This window comes from Vigna radiata, unplaced genomic scaffold (genome assembly GCF_000741045.1).
Source record: "Vigna radiata var. radiata cultivar VC1973A unplaced genomic scaffold, Vradiata_ver6 scaffold_51, whole genome shotgun sequence".
NCBI classification, from domain to species: domain Eukaryota; kingdom Viridiplantae; phylum Streptophyta; class Magnoliopsida; order Fabales; family Fabaceae; genus Vigna; species Vigna radiata.
Genome location: NW_014542732.1, coordinates 583,043 through 600,346, shown reverse-complemented (window position 1 = coordinate 600,346; position 17,304 = coordinate 583,043). Strand labels below are relative to the sequence as shown.

Genomic DNA, 17,304 nt, shown 5'->3' with positions numbered 1-17,304 from the left:
ACCACGAAAATCCCAATCTCAATCGCAATCCAATTCCAATTACCCCAATCTTCTAACCCTAATTACCCCTAATTCCTTTCTTTATTTTACCCTAATTAATATAATTTACACGTCACAATTATATATATTTATTAAAACAAATAACAATGCCACATAATCAGACATTAGACACCTGTCACCTCTGGCGTTACTGAACTTAACGCCGTTAGCAAAAAGGACCACTTTGAACAATTTTTGCAAAAGGTGGGACTTAAGTGAACTTTTGAAAAAAGAAAGGACCACTTTGAACAAACTCTCCCAAAGGAGAGACCAAAATAGGTATTAAACCTAAATAGTATAAGTTGAATGATGTAGATGTAATTATTATAGCATTATGCTATCGACAGTATAACAATAAAAATATATATATATATATATATATATATATATATATATATATGTGTGTGTGTGTGGTGTTATTCTACTAGTATTTTCTTAATATACAAGTCTTTGAATGTGATAAAGAATAAATATATGTTAATGTTATTAGTCATCTTTACAATAAAACATATATATTTCAGAAGAAGATAAAATAGGGAATTGAATACACAATTACAAGATGATTATACACGAAAGAATAGATTATCACAAGGAAACATAAGTATTTTATTGTATGTTAAATTTTAACCATAAACAACATAAACTGATGAAAGGAAAAGCAAGAAAAGAAGTCTCAGGTCGACACTCATTGAGAAAGCCCACTTCCCGATTCATGATTAATTCAAGTGAAGTGTGTCCCATTCTCACCCCAAGAGCTGTTTATTTATTCCCTCACTTTTCTTATCATTGACCTCTCTACCCACTCTCTCCAAACCCCATCACACGTAATTCTCCACTTCCTACTGCCCCACCCACCACCCTCTTTCCGTATATCGTACATTCTTCATAATACCATTTCTTCATACCCAAAGTAAAAAATCAGTCCTTTCCATGCCTATATATCATCCCTTCCTCCTATGCTTTTACCACTTCGACTAACTCTCTCTCTCTCTCACACACAAACACAAACACCATGCAGGAAGACAAGAAGATGAAGGTGAAGAAAGGGTTCTTGGCCGTTCAAGTCGGCTTAGAAGACGAGGACCAAGGTGGTTCCTCTTCTCAGAGATTCGTGATTCCCATCTCATACCTTTACCACCCTCTCTTCAAGCGTCTTCTCGACAAAGCTCGCGAGGTCTACGGCTACCACACCGATGGCCCCCTCAAGCTGCCCTGCTCCGTCGACGATTTTCTCCATCTCCGTTGGCGAATCGAAAAGGAGTCAACTTCCGATCAACACCACCATAACCATACCAACCATCGCCTTCCACACGCTTTGCACTTTCACTCCTGTTGAGGGCTCTTTCTCTTCTTTTCACTGTTTCTGTCTTCATACACATATAGTAGTAGTTGTAGCTACAGTTAGGGAATTGACGCCACCGCTCTGTGTTTTATTGTTCAGAGGGAAAGTTAATTGAAACAATTTCGCTTTCGATCACTTCCAATTCTTTTCCTTTCCTCCTAACTCTTACTTTTTAGTCTCTTCTTCACCGAAAATTCTTTCTTTTTACTCTCTGTTTGAGTCTCGTTCTTAGGGACAAAACATTAGGACAGTATGAAAGTTTTGTGACGGTAAATACTAGAAGTTTGTTTGTTTTTCCTTTAATTTCTGGGACGGTTGCGGATAATATCGAAATATGTTGGAATTCTCCTTTAACTTTTTACTTCCAATGTTTTTGGGTATGCTAATCATTGTTCATGCTTGAAAGTTGAAGAGTAAAGATGTGAAGGATGAACGAGGTCTAATACAAATGATTGGTAGACAGAGCAAAAAAAAGCATTTTTTTTATAGATATTTAAAAAAAAAATAAGAAAAAAAAAGTTTTCTACACAGTTTCTTCATAAAAAGTTTAAAATAAGATTTGTATTTTAACATAAAATTAGCTGCTAACCTATTCGAGTAAGCTTGATTGATAAAAATAAAAATTGGGTAAAATTAAAAAAAAAGTTATTTTAGAAATTCTTAAATTTTAAATTACGAATTGTTTTAGCTAACTTTTTAACTTTTTTTTTATTTAATTTTCTTCTACTTTATATTTTAATACGTTTGTTTATTATTTTTAATTTTACCTATTATATTTACATACTATGTTTACTTTTTAACTTTTTTTTTTCATGTTATTTGTCGAATTACTATTAAAAAGTTTCAATATTAAAAGTTGAAGTAAATGATGATGTTTTATTATCTTTTGTGAAATTTGTTGATAACTAAGATGTAATCCTTTTCAAAAAAATTCTTTATAATAATAGTCAACAACTTAAATTTTACAGTGAAGCAATTGAAAAACCCTAAAAATTATTGAAATGCCAACATGATGGTTAATTGACTTTTAAACAGTTTAGTGTAAGAGATTAATGATGTGAATATCTCAAAGCTTTAGGGAGTAGTACTATGAATTTTTCAAAATATTAAACTGCTTTTTTTATTAACTTTCAATACTTTAAACTAAATACAAACACTTAAAATTTAGAGAAGAAGGCTTATAGAAAAATGAATAAACCAATTTCGAATTTTCTTATTAAATATTTAACCAAGAGAACGTGATACTTTAATGAAGAAATTGATGATTGATTGTTCTTCAAAATTATCTTTTCTTCTATAAGCAAGATGATTATAACTTATAAAAAAGTTATAGAGTGGTGGTGAGAGCCAGCGAATGGTGATGTGGTTATAAATAAAGGGCACTCACTGCAACAACCAGAACCTGCAACTGACTCTGCTTTTTGGAACATTCACAACTCCTAACCGCTGTAACGGATCTTTCTGCCGTCTGCCTCCTCTTCAACTCTTTCTCTCTCTAGCTGTGCAACAATTAATACTACTCTCCTCACATAATCTCTTTCGTTACTTTACCATTTGTTTGCATGATTTATTCTACATTTTTAAAGTCACTATTATATATTTATAGGGTATTATGGAATTACTTTGTCAGAAAATTAAATATATTTTCATTGACTGAGTTTGATTTTAGTATTGAGAAAAAAATATTGGAAGAAATTTTGATTAATTTATAAACTAATATATAAATTAAAAATTATTAATAACTAAAATAATTTTTATTATGAATAAAAAAATATAATTAGTTTATAAATTGGTAATTAAAATATTTTTTTATTATGGTTTGTTATTAAATTAGTTATTAATAATAGTTACTAAAATTTGGCTTTTAAATAAATATATTTTTAGTCACTAAAATTAGTGATTATTAAAAAATTTTATTGTTGTGAGTATCTTTCAAAATTGAAAGTTGTAAGAAATGTTTGGCCTAAGGTTTTGAATTGGTTTTTAATGAAAATGCTTTTTCTTTCTATCTTTTTTTGGAAATTTTTAGAATGATCTTTAACACGCAAGACAATAAAGAAAATAATGCAGTAAAGAGTCAAGAGATAGAAAACAAACACAACTTTTTATACTGGTTCGGCCTCAATACATTCATCCGCTCCCTTCCAATCAACCTTAGATTGAAAGACCTTCTACTATGAAGATTTGAGTTAATACAAGACTTACAGAGACCAACTCTCAAATGCAATCTCCTCTCCAACTCACCAATCTAATATAGGAACAAAACACACTACAGACAAAAAAACTCTCTCTCTCTGCAGTACCCCTTTGAGACCCTTCTCAAAGTCACAAGAACAACGTGTTCTCTTCCTGGCAAGACCCACAAGGAAACCAGAATCTCTTGATTGTAAACAAAGTTCTGATCAAGAAAGTAAACACCTCAATGTGCGTAGATTGATCAACCAATTGAAAGTCCAAAACAAGTCTTCAAGAATCCTTCAAAGTCGCAAATCTTTCCTATCTTGATTCGTGGAGAACCAGCGTAACTGCGAAAACTTTTCTTGACTCTCTGATATCAGATATTAAAGTTCAAATGATCAAAAGTTTTTTTAACGCAGAGTGTTATGCGTCATTATATAGATTTCCTCATGTTAGACACTTTTTAATCAATTACGAAATTAATGTAATCAGTTACACATTTAACAAAATTATACCAGAATTAGATTAAAACAGATTTAACTAATTAAGTAATTAATGTGATCGATTGCATATAAATGGTAAGTCAAAATGTTTAAAATTATGATCGTTATGACTATTATGACAGTTATGACATATCATTAAAAAAATTTCAATGTGTATCAGATTTAACCGATTAAGAAACTCGTGTAATCGGTTAAGTATTACACTTAGGCAATTTTGAAAACCTTTTCTTCTCAAAACTCATGACAACACATTGCAAATAGGTTTTAGAAAAGACATGGGTTTTAATCGATTATATATATATATATATATATATATATATATATATAATGTAATCGGTTAAAACTTGTAGTTTGCCACAATTTAGCATTAGCTGATATCTGATGAACTTAATTGATTACATAAACACTGTAATCGATTACCTCATATAGATATGCTTTGTGCAAGTGGTTTTAACATATGAAAACATGTTTATGATGCTACATATGTAAACACATGTATAGAAAGTATGCAAATTACTCAGTTCAAGCAATATAATCAATCAGTTCATGCAATATATGTTTGAAACAAAAGGAAACATTTTCGTTGTTGTCATGGAAACATATATGTGTTACAAATGATGAGCATTCACTAGTGCAGTTAGGGGAAACAACAACAGTTATTTTCGCTGATAGGCACCGGTTCCTGAACCGAGGCATATTTAGGCAAGGTAAAAAGTGGTAGACTTTATGCCTCGGTTCCAAATCGAGGCATAAAATGGTAGAATTGTGCCTCGGTTCAAAATTAACCGAAGTAGTAACATTTTTTATTTCTAAATTTTTTTTTCATTGAACTTTATGCCTCGTTTCCTAATGAACCTAGGTCGTTTCTCCCCTCTCTACTGCCTCGGTTGGAACTTGAACCGAGGCAGTAGGGTCTTTTTTTTTTAATTTTTTTCTTCTTCTTTAGCCAATCATATTGAAGATTATTCTAATCCAACACTAGTGCAAAAATGTTGTTTAACGTCACCCACAAGACGTCGGTTAAAGGGTGGCTCTACGTATATTAATGGACGGTGACATTACCGTAAATAAGTTTGTAACCAAGACGTCGGTTTCTAGGGCAAACAACGTCTATAATATAGTAGATGTTTGTTCTTCCCTAACCAGGCGTCCAAGGGCCTGAAAAATAGGCGATAAGACAGTCTTTTCTGCCCCATTGACGTCGGTTGTGAGGGGGCAGACGTTTATCTGGCTGCAATTAATGCTCTTCACCTGATTCCCAGGCGCTTAGACGTCACGTAATAAATAACCGACGTCTATAATGTTATAGACGTTTGTGCTCCCTTAACTTGACGTCAATGGGCTTGACAAGAAGGCGAGAAGACAGTCAATTTCTGCCATATAGACGTCTGGTTTCTAGGGGAACGACGTCTATGTGGCTGTAATTAATGCTACTCACCAAACTCGCAGGCATTTCGACGTCCAGTAGTAGGGGGCTGACGTCTAAAATGTTATAGACGTCGGTGCCCCAGGACAACCGTCGTCTTCTTCCCTGACCGAAATTGAAATGTCATTCCGATCAACGCCGTAGACGTCGGTGCCCCTTGTGTCCGACGTCTAAGGTGCATGCAAAAAGCAGATTAAAAGTTATCTTGGACGTCACATTAGTGAGATAACTGACATCTAGCTGACTATAGATGTCGGTTTCTGTTGTAACCGACGCCTAAATTCATGTTAAATAAACCACAGACTCGAAGTTACGCAAACATCATCGTCTTCATCCTCTCCTTTTCCTCTCTTGCGGCATTGCATTCCAGGTGCGTCTTTTTTTATTTAAACCGATTAAACTTTGTTTTAGTCCGATTATATTAGTCTTTCATCGATTATCTTCTGATTCAACTGATTAAAATGTGTTTTCCTTGTGTTGTGTTTTAGTGAAGTTTTGTTGCTCTCTTGGGGTAACATAGTACCACATTCTGCCTTTGCTAGCTACCTCCCAAAAAAAGCGGCGTCTTTTGGATTTCTTATGGAGTTTCGACCCAAAAACGACATTGGGTCGTTGCCTAGTTATCGTTTCACCGTAATATTTTCCTCTTGCGGTTGAAAATGGAACTAGGCAAGAACCCAAGTTCGGTTTTGGGTTGAAATGCCATAAGAAATTCAAAAGACGCAAGCTTTTTCTTGGGGGAAACTAGCAAAGACAGAGTTTGCTACTAGGCTATCCAAAGACAGGAACATAACTACACTAAAACACAAGGACTATATTAGACGTCAGTTAATGCCTACATCGACGTCTATAGTGACCTTTAACGTCGGTTAGTGCCATGATAGAAGTCTATACAGTGCTATCAGACGTCGGTTAGTGCCTACGCCGACGTCTATATAGTGCCCTTAGTCGTCGGTGTAGGCCTTAGCTGACGTCTATAGACGTCGGACATGTCGCTAACTGATGTCTATATAGACATCAATTATATGGAAATTCGACGTCTCATGAATGTCACCAATAATGACGTCGGTTGTGAAAAAGACATTAAAAGCCCAAAATAACAGACGTTTAAAGCCCTTTTTTCACTAGTGCAATATGCATTTTCATTTAAAGGAGCTAGAAGAGTTGCTTTGTGAATCAACATGAACGTTTCAATCACTCAAAAGCTTCTGCATTTCGAGCTTATGGTCAGGAGTGAGGTCATCTGGGAATGTGATTTTGAACTTTATCCTTAAGTTTCCCTTCTTTGTTGGATCCTTTGGGAGAGGCATTCCTTCTCTTTCAACAACCTCTTCATATTCAGGATGAATAATTTGGTCGATAGGCATAATTAAGCTTCTTCCATCAAGGGTGACCAGATTAACAGTGCACCCTATCAAGGCTTCCACAAGAGATATCTTCTGGGTCACCACAAGGTCGTTTACATCTCTTGTATAAACTCTGGGAAGTTTTTCGTATACAAAGAGCACAAGATCAGTTGGTCTGTGATATTCCAAGTCACCTCCCTTCTCCAAAACGTGAGCTTGGTGCCATTCTTCCAACCACACTGCACTTCCACTATCAATACCTCTTCCATCGGCTTACTGGTGCTCTTCTTCCAACCACGCTGCACTTCCAGTATTAATACCTCTTCCACCAGCTTAGGTTGCATGCATCCACAAGGAAATGAAGCAAACAACAAACTGGGAAATTATGAAGAGTAAGAAGGGAAATTCATCACGCTAAGGATAACAAGTTTTTGCAGTCTTAAATAATTACCAGATGCTTCTGGTCTTTCTTTTTTCATTTCAAATGTTAAGAAGCAAATTCTTCTCAGTAAGACAAACAATTACCATTTGCTACATCAACCAGAACTACATCAACCCTCCGCCAAAACCCTCATCACAATTAGATCTTACCCTTAATTTTTCAGAGCATATAAGAATCAGAATTCTTTACCTCTTTCGTCTTCACCCCATCTGATAGTAACTGCAGCAAATTTCAAAAAAAGAAATGAAAGTTTGAGGTGGATTTTGTCGTGGGGGCGACTAAAGGGGTAGGAAAAGGGGAACTTGCTTAGGCGCCTGGAGTCCTGGAGGTCGTGAAGATCCTTGAGAGGGAGGCAGAGGGTGGCGACGAGGGGTTAGGGGTGTCAGAGGGTTTGGAGTGGAAGATCTCAAGGGTGAGGAAGGAGTTGTGGAGGGGGAGAGGGAGGGGTAAGGCAAAGCGCTCATTCCAGACGGGGGAGGTGTTGCTGGAGTCGTCGGATTTAGTGGCCAGACACTGCTCGGGGTCTACACATAAAATGCAGGTTTTTATGCTGGTTTGGCCAAGCTGCCTACATCTAGTGTCCTTCTGATCCCATGAAGCAAATGCACTATAATTATTAGGGTTTTTACAACAAAAATGAAAATGAAAATGAAGCGACCTTCCCGGACAACGGCGATCCAGCGAACAGGTAGCGCGAGAGCGGCAAACCAGCGTTGATGTTTTCGGCGTACGGTTGAAACCGTGGACTCATCGCTGACGGTTGGATATAGCGTCCTCTCCTCTCATCCGAGTCTATCTGCATCGGTGGAATGTTCTCATTCGAAGTCCTTGACTTTAGGACCTTTATCTTGTCGTTGCTCCATGCGCTTTCCATTGCCTGCTCCTGTATTTCGATGACGAAAAATAGGGAAGTTGTTGCGTCGAAAATTTCTCGTTCGATTCAGGACGCGAACAGATTCTCAAATGCGATTCTGCGTTCTTAATTCGAACGCTAGTTTCGCCTCTTACAACATTAAAACAATTGATTCCATGTTTAGTAAACATCAAAAATATCTGAAGAGTAAAATGCTTCAATCATTCGAGGAACCAGTAGAAAAGATGATTAAAAATGTTGAAACTGATGGAGGAAAAGAAACAGAGAGATATTACATGCACAAATGGCGATTCAGCGCAGTTCCGGCATCGGTTGCATAAGAGCAGAGGAAGAAAATTAAAATTAAAACCCTAAAGTTTAAAAAACCCCAAATCAGTCAAAAAAACCAAATCAGTTTTTTTCAAACACATCTCAGCAAAAAAGCAATCACACGTGTCAAGAGAGAGGCAGCAAAATTGTAAAACACATAGACAGACGTTAGACACACCAGCAGATTTTTAACGGCGTTAGTTTTGGAGGACTAAAACCAAAGTTTCCAAAACTTTGAGGACTAAATTGTACCTTATTTTGAAAGAGGGACTAAAACCAAAAACGCCCAATAATTGAGGGACTAAAAACATATTTAACCAAAAAAAAAAATAAAAGACAAAAAGATAAAAAGATAAATATATACAATCAAGTCAAATTTAATCAGTTTACACTACTAGATAAGTTAAACCACGAGTCCCCGGCAACGGTGCCAAAAACTTGTTAAGTCCTTGGCAAGTGTACCAGATCGTTATCAAGTAATATAAAATGGGTAAGTCCAAGTATCGTTTCCCAAAGGACTCTTAGGCCTTACTTTACATGTAAACTAATTGCGTAAGACTTGAGTGTCGCAACCAGAATCGTGACGGGAGGACGATCCAAAAAGAAAACATGTTTTGAAAATGTTTTGGAGTCACCACCATAGTTTATTCTGGAAAACTACGGAAAAACCATAAAAAGGATAAGGCTTAGTCTATGAAAACTGGATTCTGGTTTCGGGAGTCGGTTACGTGCAGGGAAGGTATTAGCACCCTACAACGCCTGCCCTAAGGCAGTACCTTTAATTAAATGCGCAAACTTGATGTGGTTTTTCAAAATGTTTAATTATCCCTGAAAATAAAATTCTAAAGAAACAAAAATATTTTTTATTTTTTGTGCCCGACAAGGATTGACCTTGCTCCTACGTATTCTCAAAATGAGAAATTAGGGTAACGTAGTTCTAGAAAATCGTTTGGGAAATTTGTTTTGGACAAGATTTGGATTTTTTGGGAAAATGAAAAATAAGAGAAAAGTTTTCAACACAAGGCTGACGCGAATGGTCGCACGTGTGCTTAAACCCTTTGAAATAACCTTTGTTTAATTTTAAAAGAATAAGAAAAAGGTTTTCAACACAAGGCTGACGCGAATGGTCGCACGTGTGCTTAAACCCTTTGAAATAATTTTTGTTTAATTTTAAAAGAATAAGAAAAAGGTTTTCAACACAAGGCTGACGCGAATGGTCGCACGTGTGCTTAAACCCTTTGAAATAATTTTTGCTTAACTTTAAAAGAATAAGGAAAAAGGTTTTCAATACAAGGCTTACGCGAATGGTCGCACATGGGCTTAAACCCTTTGAAATGATTTTTGTTTAATTTTAGAAGAATAAGAAAAAGGCTTTCAACACAAGGCTGACGCGAATGGTCGCACGTGTGCTTAAACCCTTAAAACATTTACTATTTTATTATTTTAATTTTGTACATGACTTATACTGTTTATCTTTTAATTTTTGTGATTTTTGTAATATGAAAATTATATTTACATATATATTATAAAAATAGTAACAGTAATTACGAAAGGATTCAATATAAAATAAAAGTGATATTTGCGGACAATTTAAAATGAAACAATGATATTATATACCATGTTTATTTTGCATAATTATTTAAAATTATAAAATATAGAGTAAAAACACTATTTACGTTTCAAAAAAATCTAAATTGAAACAAATTAAAATTATATTGTAGTTATTAAATAACTAAAGAAAAAACACTAAGCCTGTTATTTTTTATAATCTTATAACTTATATAATAAAACACTAACGATTCAAAACTTGTATGTATTTTTATTTGCAAACAAAGATGACGTCGGGAATTTAAAACAATCTTTATGATTTTATCTTCTTTTTTTCTTTTACATTTTTTTATTTTATATTGGGTATTTTGGTAGGGAAGTGATCGTGTGCAGTGAATGTTGGAACACAGTAAACAAAAGCCAAATAAAACAAAGTGGATGAGGTTATGATACAGGGTCACTTGCAGTAACAAGAAAAAAAGACTAAGATAGAAAACAAAAGCATAAAATAAAATTCAAACAAACAAAGATAACAAACCAGGAGTCTGCCTAGTCCAAGCCCACGCAGAATAGGGTGCGGCAATGAAGTGCAGGGTGGCACGAGATCCATTTGGCCCAAACCTTAAGCCTCCTTTTCCTCCAAACCGGCAAGCTGCAAGTGGTCGGTGTTTTCACCTCTGTACTGCATTCAAAAGCTAAAATGAGTGTAGCAACTGTTTCCTTTTTTCCTGTTCCCTTATGTTCTCTTCCTAAAATTTGATTTTTTCTCCCTTTTTTTTTGTTTCCTTATGCTTTCTTCCCGAAATTCAATTCTCTTCCCTTTGATTTTGTTGTTATGGAGATGGAGGAAAACGGAGATGCACCTTTCATTCTTGGAGTAAAGGTTGATTTTTCTATTTGTTTAAGATTTATGACGCTGCAGTTAGAGGGCTATCCCCGGTTAATAGCCCGTCGCGAGTGAAATTTCCACTTCCAGACCCATGAGATCCATTTTGCTTGAAGCCAGGTTCCATCTTTGCGCTTACTCCTAATTCAAAAGCTATTGAAGTTTACAAATCATCCAATATAAGTCTGGCCATAGCTGGGGCACAGGCGGTAGCCACTCAGTTCTCAAAGAAGGATCACAATTCCCATAATACTACTGCTCGGAACAATGCACCTAATAAAATGAATGCTGATAATGAGGACACACATATTACAAGATCTTATAATCTACGATCCGGAGGAAGGTCTATGGAAAATGACAATATATCATCCACCGAGTTAGATAGGAAATTTAATGATTCGACCTTGCCATCATATCGTGAAAAGAAAAGTAGTAGTAATTATAGTGATGGGAGTCGTAGGCAGACTTGTTCTACCGGTGTAGAAGCAGATTTGAGACAGTATCCTGAAGCATCATCTAAGGTATCTCTTTCTTGAAATGATGTCATTAAATGCGAACTATAACTTTTTGTTGGAAAATTCAGCCCCATTTTATATTTATTATTAGGCTTAAATCCTTAATTGATCTCCATGTTAAGAGGGAATTTTCAGTTTAGTACCCGCTTTTAAAAGTGTATACATTGTGTCCCCATGTTTTGCAATTTGTGTCAATTTAGTGAATTAATGACACTTCAAACAAGTTTGTAACAGCAATTGGAAATTGTCCAAACGTTCAAACAGTTAATAAATATGTTGCAACTGAAAATAACTTGTCCACTTGCAATTTTCAAGTCAAATTGATGGTTCAAAGGGACTAAATTGACAAAAATTGCAAAACATGGAGACCCAATGTATACACTTTTAAAAAATCGGGTACTAAACTGAAAATTCCCTTTTAACATGGGACCAATTAAGGATTTAAGCCTTATTATTATTATGTAAAGTTATAACTAAAGCAAACACAGTGGACATGAATGCTCAAGAAAAGGAGGGAAGAGGGAATTTTTCATTTAGTGTAACACTCGCTTTAAATCAATTGTATCACCTTCTTTTTCCCCAAAGGGACGATACATAAATTATGCCTGATGCTGACTGGTTTATGGACTATGTCAGTAGTATATTGCTTCAATTCATGTTAAGGTTTATAGATAATCTTTTTCTCCGAAGGGATGATACATAAGTTGTGCCTGGTGCTGGTATGATTGGTTTATGGAATATGTCAGTAGTATATTGCTCCAATTTATATTAAGTTATTTGTTTTCAACAGTCAATTGGACATGTCGTTCGACATTGAGGGAGGGGGATGGCATACTTGTTTATTATCTAGAACCAATTATCCAATGTAATAATTAAATCATAAGGCTTGGCAAGTTTTGGGCGCTGGATCATATCTACCCACGAAGTACATTGAGTCCTTAAAAATATTGTCTTTGTCATCTATCCCATTAGAGCCATCATTCATATTTATTTTTTTAGCTCATTCCATTTGTTTCTTGCATCACCGTGTATCTAATCTTGATTCATGTTATTGAGTAGTCAAATGAAGCTGCTCATGTGTGCACTCGTGCATTTATTACCTTGTTTTGTGTCTGAATGCAAAGTTGTGCTAGCAATTCAAGGAATTTGGCACATGCTCAAAGGATGAATCTTTTATCATTCATAGGTTGTAAGACATGTTTTGCTTTAGTGAGGCTTTATTTGCATGATGACATTATGCATGTTTCCTGTTTTAATTCAAGTTATGCATTGACAATAAAGAATGCATTAGACTGTCACAACACAAATGTAATACTAGTTTTGATAATATACTGCTAACTGATGCTTGTTCTCTTTTTGTTAGATTTTTGTTGCTGCTTTGAAAAGCCTGAAGCAATAATTAGGGAAGGAGTCTGACCAACTGGAATCTGGATGTGAATTTGTATCATAGTGAAGTGTAACTTCCGAAACTGAAGTAGAGTTTGGAAGTGGTAGCGCTCATGCAAGTGTTTCGATGTTAGAGTCTCTAAATTAATTTAGGTCCATGTACAATTCGTAGTACAAAATTGTAGTCTGTAGGTAATGGGATGATGGATTGGATCGGATCCAATGCCAGAAACTTGTGCTGCATGATGTTAAAAATGAATCTTTGTTTTACATCCATCTAGAACATATTGGCATCTCCGATATTCATTTACTTATACACCAATGTAAGGAGTGTTAAAAAAATCCAGTAATATATGCCCAAACCATATATGAATCAATCCATCCATGTTTGCTAATGAAGCTGCTGTTACAATATTACTGTACCCAGAAGTCTTATTTTCTTATTTTCACTATACAGTTACAGAGATCTTCTGTACAGAACAAGAAATCAAAGTCATATAGGTAAACCTAAATTTCTATGTGAGATAAGGGATGGAAATTTTAGAGAAGAAACTCACGGATTTGGGTTTGGGTTTGGATCTGGATTTGGAGTGTTCTGAGAAGTGGGCTTACCTATACGAAGACAGTTAAAGATGCATTTAGCTTTCCTTCTAGCCGTCGCGGACCCGGTTCGAACAACATTTGAGATTGTGCCGTTGGCCAGTTCTTCCTCTTTAATTTCCTTCCTTTTTTCTCTATTATGGAAACAGATTAGATGTAGAATTACTGCAGCGTTTTCCTTGACGCGCTCTTGTGTGCTCTTCCTCAAGATATCAAGCAAGAAACGGACACCGCCATGATTCACCAACGCTTCAAGTGCTATAGTATGTGTAGCAAGAAGTGCCAACATTGATAACAACTCATCAACAAGATCATCAACAAGAATATGGTTGACGAGCTTCCCAAGAATAATCTGCACTGCCCCTTCTCGCACGGTCCTCACTATATTTTCACGAACACAGCATAGTCTGAACAAGGCTGATCCAGCATCTCTCATGGCTAATTGGTCTCCCTCTTCAAGTAAATCCACCAAGTACTTTATAGCTCCAGACCTTCCAATTATGTGCTTGTTCGAATCAAGAGATGACATCGAGGAAAGAGCTGCAGCTGCATTGCTTCTTGTTTGAACTGCTCCGGATTTCAACGAATCAATGAGAAAGGCAATGACTTTTTCGTTTTCTGCCAACAACCTCTTGTTCGAGTCGAGTATTGAGAGGTTCAGAAAAGCTGCGACCAAATCATCTTGGAGTTCAGGGTCCAGAGGAGCTTCGGATGATAACGGACGCAACAAAAGCTGAATCATTTGTCTGGTCCCAAAGAGTGCTCGAACGGACATTCTTTTTGCTAACTCACGAAGCTCCTTTGCAGCTTCTTTCTGCTCAGAGACTGACAGTGACAGCTTGAAGAGCAGAGGATGCAAACGGTGTCTGTGTGCCTCGGTTAGTTGTTCGTCGTGAACGTCAAAAACGGGCTTTGGCAGGTAAATTCCCTTGTCTTTGCACCACTCTGAAATCATGCCTTGAAGCAAGACATTGGGAGCGAGCAAACAGCGATTGAGAACAACATGGCTCTGAGGGTAAACTCGGAGGATTTCATTCAGCCATCTCTGGATTAATGGACGATCAAAAGTCTGCATGCGCCATCATCATTTATCAATACATCATTAATTCACCATTACAAAGAACCCCTTTATTGAACAAACAATGAAAACTATTATAATAACCGCTTTCTTTTCTATCTTCATCCATCAAACAAGCAGCATTAAAGAAAATCAGATAAAAGCTCAAGAAGACCAATTCTATCAAGAAAACAACTATACTACTATATGATTACTATGCTCAAAGAGCAAAAGTCAATGCTGAGTTTTCAATTCCCAAACCTTCTTTAACACCTTTCTTGGTATATACATACATAATGTACCCTTTCTTAATGAAACAGGTTCGTGATACGTGGCAATGAAGAAAGGAAAAAAGAAAAAGAAAAGAAAGAAAACCTGTCCAGTGGCCAAGATAACAGGATCTGTCATCAAGTGACCGGAGAGAGGGCATCGAAAGTGTGGAGGAATGGGAGAAGCGGGGCATTTCAAATCTTTGAGCGCAGAAAGAGCACGTATAGCATTGTCCGCAGTGTGAACGGCGTAATCATCACCGTCAACGATACTTTCGATCAGTTCCTTTAACTTTTGCTTCAGCTCCGCCTCCGTGTTGGCCATTGCAGAGCAGGAATCAGAATTTGCTAGAAAGAATGAGAGGGAAAGAGTGAGTGAATGAAGACAAATGGGGGAAGCCAACTCATTTTATAGGCAGTATCCATTTTATGATTTAAAAAAAAAAAAAAACTCTTAATTAAGTTCTGCATGCTATGCATTTTATGATTTTAAAATTATTTTAAATGTATTCTAAAGAAAGTTTAATCTTGGATTTATATTGTTTTTACATGTATATATTAAATTAATTATTTGGAAAAAATAATCACATCATATATTATAAATTATATAGTTATATCCCATGTTATTAATTCTATTTCATCTATATTATATATTCAACATATTTTTTATTTAATATTTAAGTCATTTAAAAATATTATTACAATTTTTTAAGTCCATGAAATATTTTTAAACAATTATCTATATTGGGCTAAAAAAAAAAGAAGTGGGAGAAGATATTAAATAATAGAAAGTTAGAAAGAAGGCTTAAGGTAAGGAATAGGTAGTTATTGTTGTAATTAAATTGTTAATAGAAAGTTAGAAAGAAGGAGGGGATAAGATATTTGGTTTAATAATCTCCAACATCCCTATTTATGCACGGTTGTCTCAATTTGGTCCCCGTATTTTTAAAAGTATCGATTTGGTCCCTAATTATGTAAATTTGAATCAATTGAAGGCTTGCCGTTAAGTTGGCTGAACGACGTTAAGAAAATTGAAATGTGAGTTGGTGATAGGGCTAAGTGCTTTGGATGTGGCAGATTATGGTCATCTTACCTAGCTGTGCTTAATTTTTAATATTTAAAATTTATAATTTAAATTCAAAACGCACAGTTTTACTAAAAGGAAAAAGTGATTAGTGGTGAGCAGCCTGACTTGGGTGTGTCATTGGGGATAATAATTAGGATTTGAAGAAATCCCCAAATTTGAAGAAACCCTGAATCCCTAAATTGCGCAAGGTTGGTCATTGTTGTGGTTGTTATTGGAGTGTGTTGGGGTGCGACGCAGGTGGGTGAACGTAGTTCTTCGAAGACGATGTCGAAGGAGCATTCATGCTGTTCGTCGACATGCAATGTATGGATGAAGGAGAAGCGTAATGTGTGTCCACCGATCTGCCATTGTGGACTGGGTTGTGTGATGCGAACTGCTAAAACTTTGAAGAATCGTGGGAAGCAATTTTGGGGATGCTCGAAGTATAAGGTATGATTTATTTGATGTTTGTATTATGTGGAAGTGTTTCTAAGAAGAGATTGTTGTTTATACAGAGGGGTGCTGAAGAGGGTGGTTGCAACTACTTCAAATGGTTCACTGATGTTGCGGAAGAGGAAAGGGGAACATGTTTGAAGTCTGAAGGAAAGCAAGAAACTGATACAGGTCCATTCAGATGTGCAGCTTCAGATCCGTGATATTAAAGCTTAGATGAATGGATCCAACGGTTGGAAGGCAATGAAACAATAGCTCACGAATGTGTAGAACCGTGACAGACCAGAACTGGCTGGATGGAGGTGTTTGGAAATGGTTACAGCGGAAGAGATGTAGTAAATGATGAGGGAGATTCGGAGGAAGCTTGTAGTGGTGTGGTTACAACTCAGACGGCCTTCCACTCAAGGAAGGAAGTTGCATTGGAGAAGACAAGCCAAGGAGTGACTTTCGATGGGAGAAGAAGCTTCAACAGCATTTCAATTCTCTCAATATTCAAAAGTGAATTTACATGTGCTACTTGATGGATTTATATGAAATCCATTTAGCTAGGTGTGATGTTGATGATTGCCGAGAATGGTGGATCATCATCCACGTGGCAAGGCAAGGAAAATGCTATCATCTAGAAGCTACAAGTACTGGAAGTTTTTACATGTGCTTAAAAATTAAGTCTTCATGTGCTTCCATGATGCACTTCTTTCATTACTAAGCTCACCCCTCCTTTTGTAGCAATGACCATTTTACCCCTCTTCATGTTCTTGGGTTATTCTTTATTTGGTGGGCTTGGGCCCCGCGTATCATCCCTTCCCTCTTGGAAAGGATTTGTCCTCAAATCTGATGGTTCGCCTGAGGACTTATTGTTGTAATCTCCATGGTAGTTCCTCCTGGATCAAATATTAATCTGCAATAAGCATCAAACATATCTCTAATTAGTTTTATTTGACCCAATAAGATGTATAAAGAAATATGTTTAAAAGAAGGTTTCCTAACTTTGAAATTTTCAAGTTTATGACTAAAAAGAAACCATACTCCATTTGAAAATATATTTTTGTCTTGAATTAGTGATAA

General features: G+C 36.0%; 3 protein-coding genes across 3 annotated transcripts; 1 reads left to right on the top strand and 2 right to left on the bottom strand.

Annotated features, from left to right (window-relative positions):
* The first annotated feature begins 729 nt into the window (after positions 1-729).
* LOC106780703 (auxin-induced protein 6B) lies at positions 730-1,516 on the top strand. Its single transcript, XM_014669005.2, has one exon. It carries the CDS (start codon positions 1,052-1,054, stop codon positions 1,373-1,375), a length of 324 nt encoding a protein of 107 aa, XP_014524491.1. The 5' UTR covers positions 730-1,051; the 3' UTR covers positions 1,376-1,516.
* A 5,162-nt stretch (positions 1,517-6,678) lies between these two features.
* LOC106780668 (dnaJ homolog subfamily B member 13-like) lies at positions 6,679-8,150 on the bottom strand. The gene is made up of 3 exons (XM_014668967.1): positions 7,935-8,150; positions 7,466-7,495; positions 6,679-7,032 (listed from the first exon to the last, which is right to left on the bottom strand). Exons 1-3 carry the CDS (start codon positions 8,148-8,150, stop codon positions 6,679-6,681), a joined length of 600 nt encoding a protein of 199 aa, XP_014524453.1.
* A 4,665-nt stretch (positions 8,151-12,815) lies between these two features.
* Positions 12,816-15,187, bottom strand: LOC106780707 (U-box domain-containing protein 9-like). Its single transcript, XM_014669010.2, has 2 exons — positions 14,827-15,187; positions 12,816-14,463 (listed from the first exon to the last, which is right to left on the bottom strand). The coding sequence occupies exons 1-2, from the start codon at positions 15,043-15,045 to the stop codon at positions 13,348-13,350; spliced, it is 1,335 nt and encodes a 444-aa protein (XP_014524496.1). The 5' UTR covers positions 15,046-15,187; the 3' UTR covers positions 12,816-13,347.
* Positions 15,188-17,304: the final 2,117 nt, after the last annotated feature.

Excerpts from the sequence above, each read along its gene's own strand:
- LOC106780707 (XM_014669010.2), bottom strand. The coding sequence starts at position 15,045 with ATGGCCAACACGGAGGCGGAGCTGAAGCAAAAGTTAAAGGAACTGATC. Across the intron at positions 14,464-14,826 it reads TTATCTTGGCCACTGGACAG|ACTTTTGATCGTCCATTAAT; the intron begins GTTTTCTTTCTT and ends TGGCGCATGCAG.
- LOC106780703 (XM_014669005.2), top strand. The coding sequence starts at position 1,052 with ATGCAGGAAGACAAGAAGATGAAGGTGAAGAAAGGGTTCTTGGCCGTT.
- LOC106780668 (XM_014668967.1), bottom strand. The coding sequence starts at position 8,150 with ATGGAAAGCGCATGGAGCAACGACAAGATAAAGGTCCTAAAGTCAAGG. Across the intron at positions 7,496-7,934 it reads GATCGCCGTTGTCCGGGAAG|TTACTATCAGATGGGGTGAA; the intron begins GTCGCTTCATTT and ends AATTTGCTGCAG. Across the intron at positions 7,033-7,465 it reads ATGGGGTGAAGACGAAAGAG|GGAGGTGACTTGGAATATCA; the intron begins GTAAAGAATTCT and ends GTTTTGGAGAAG.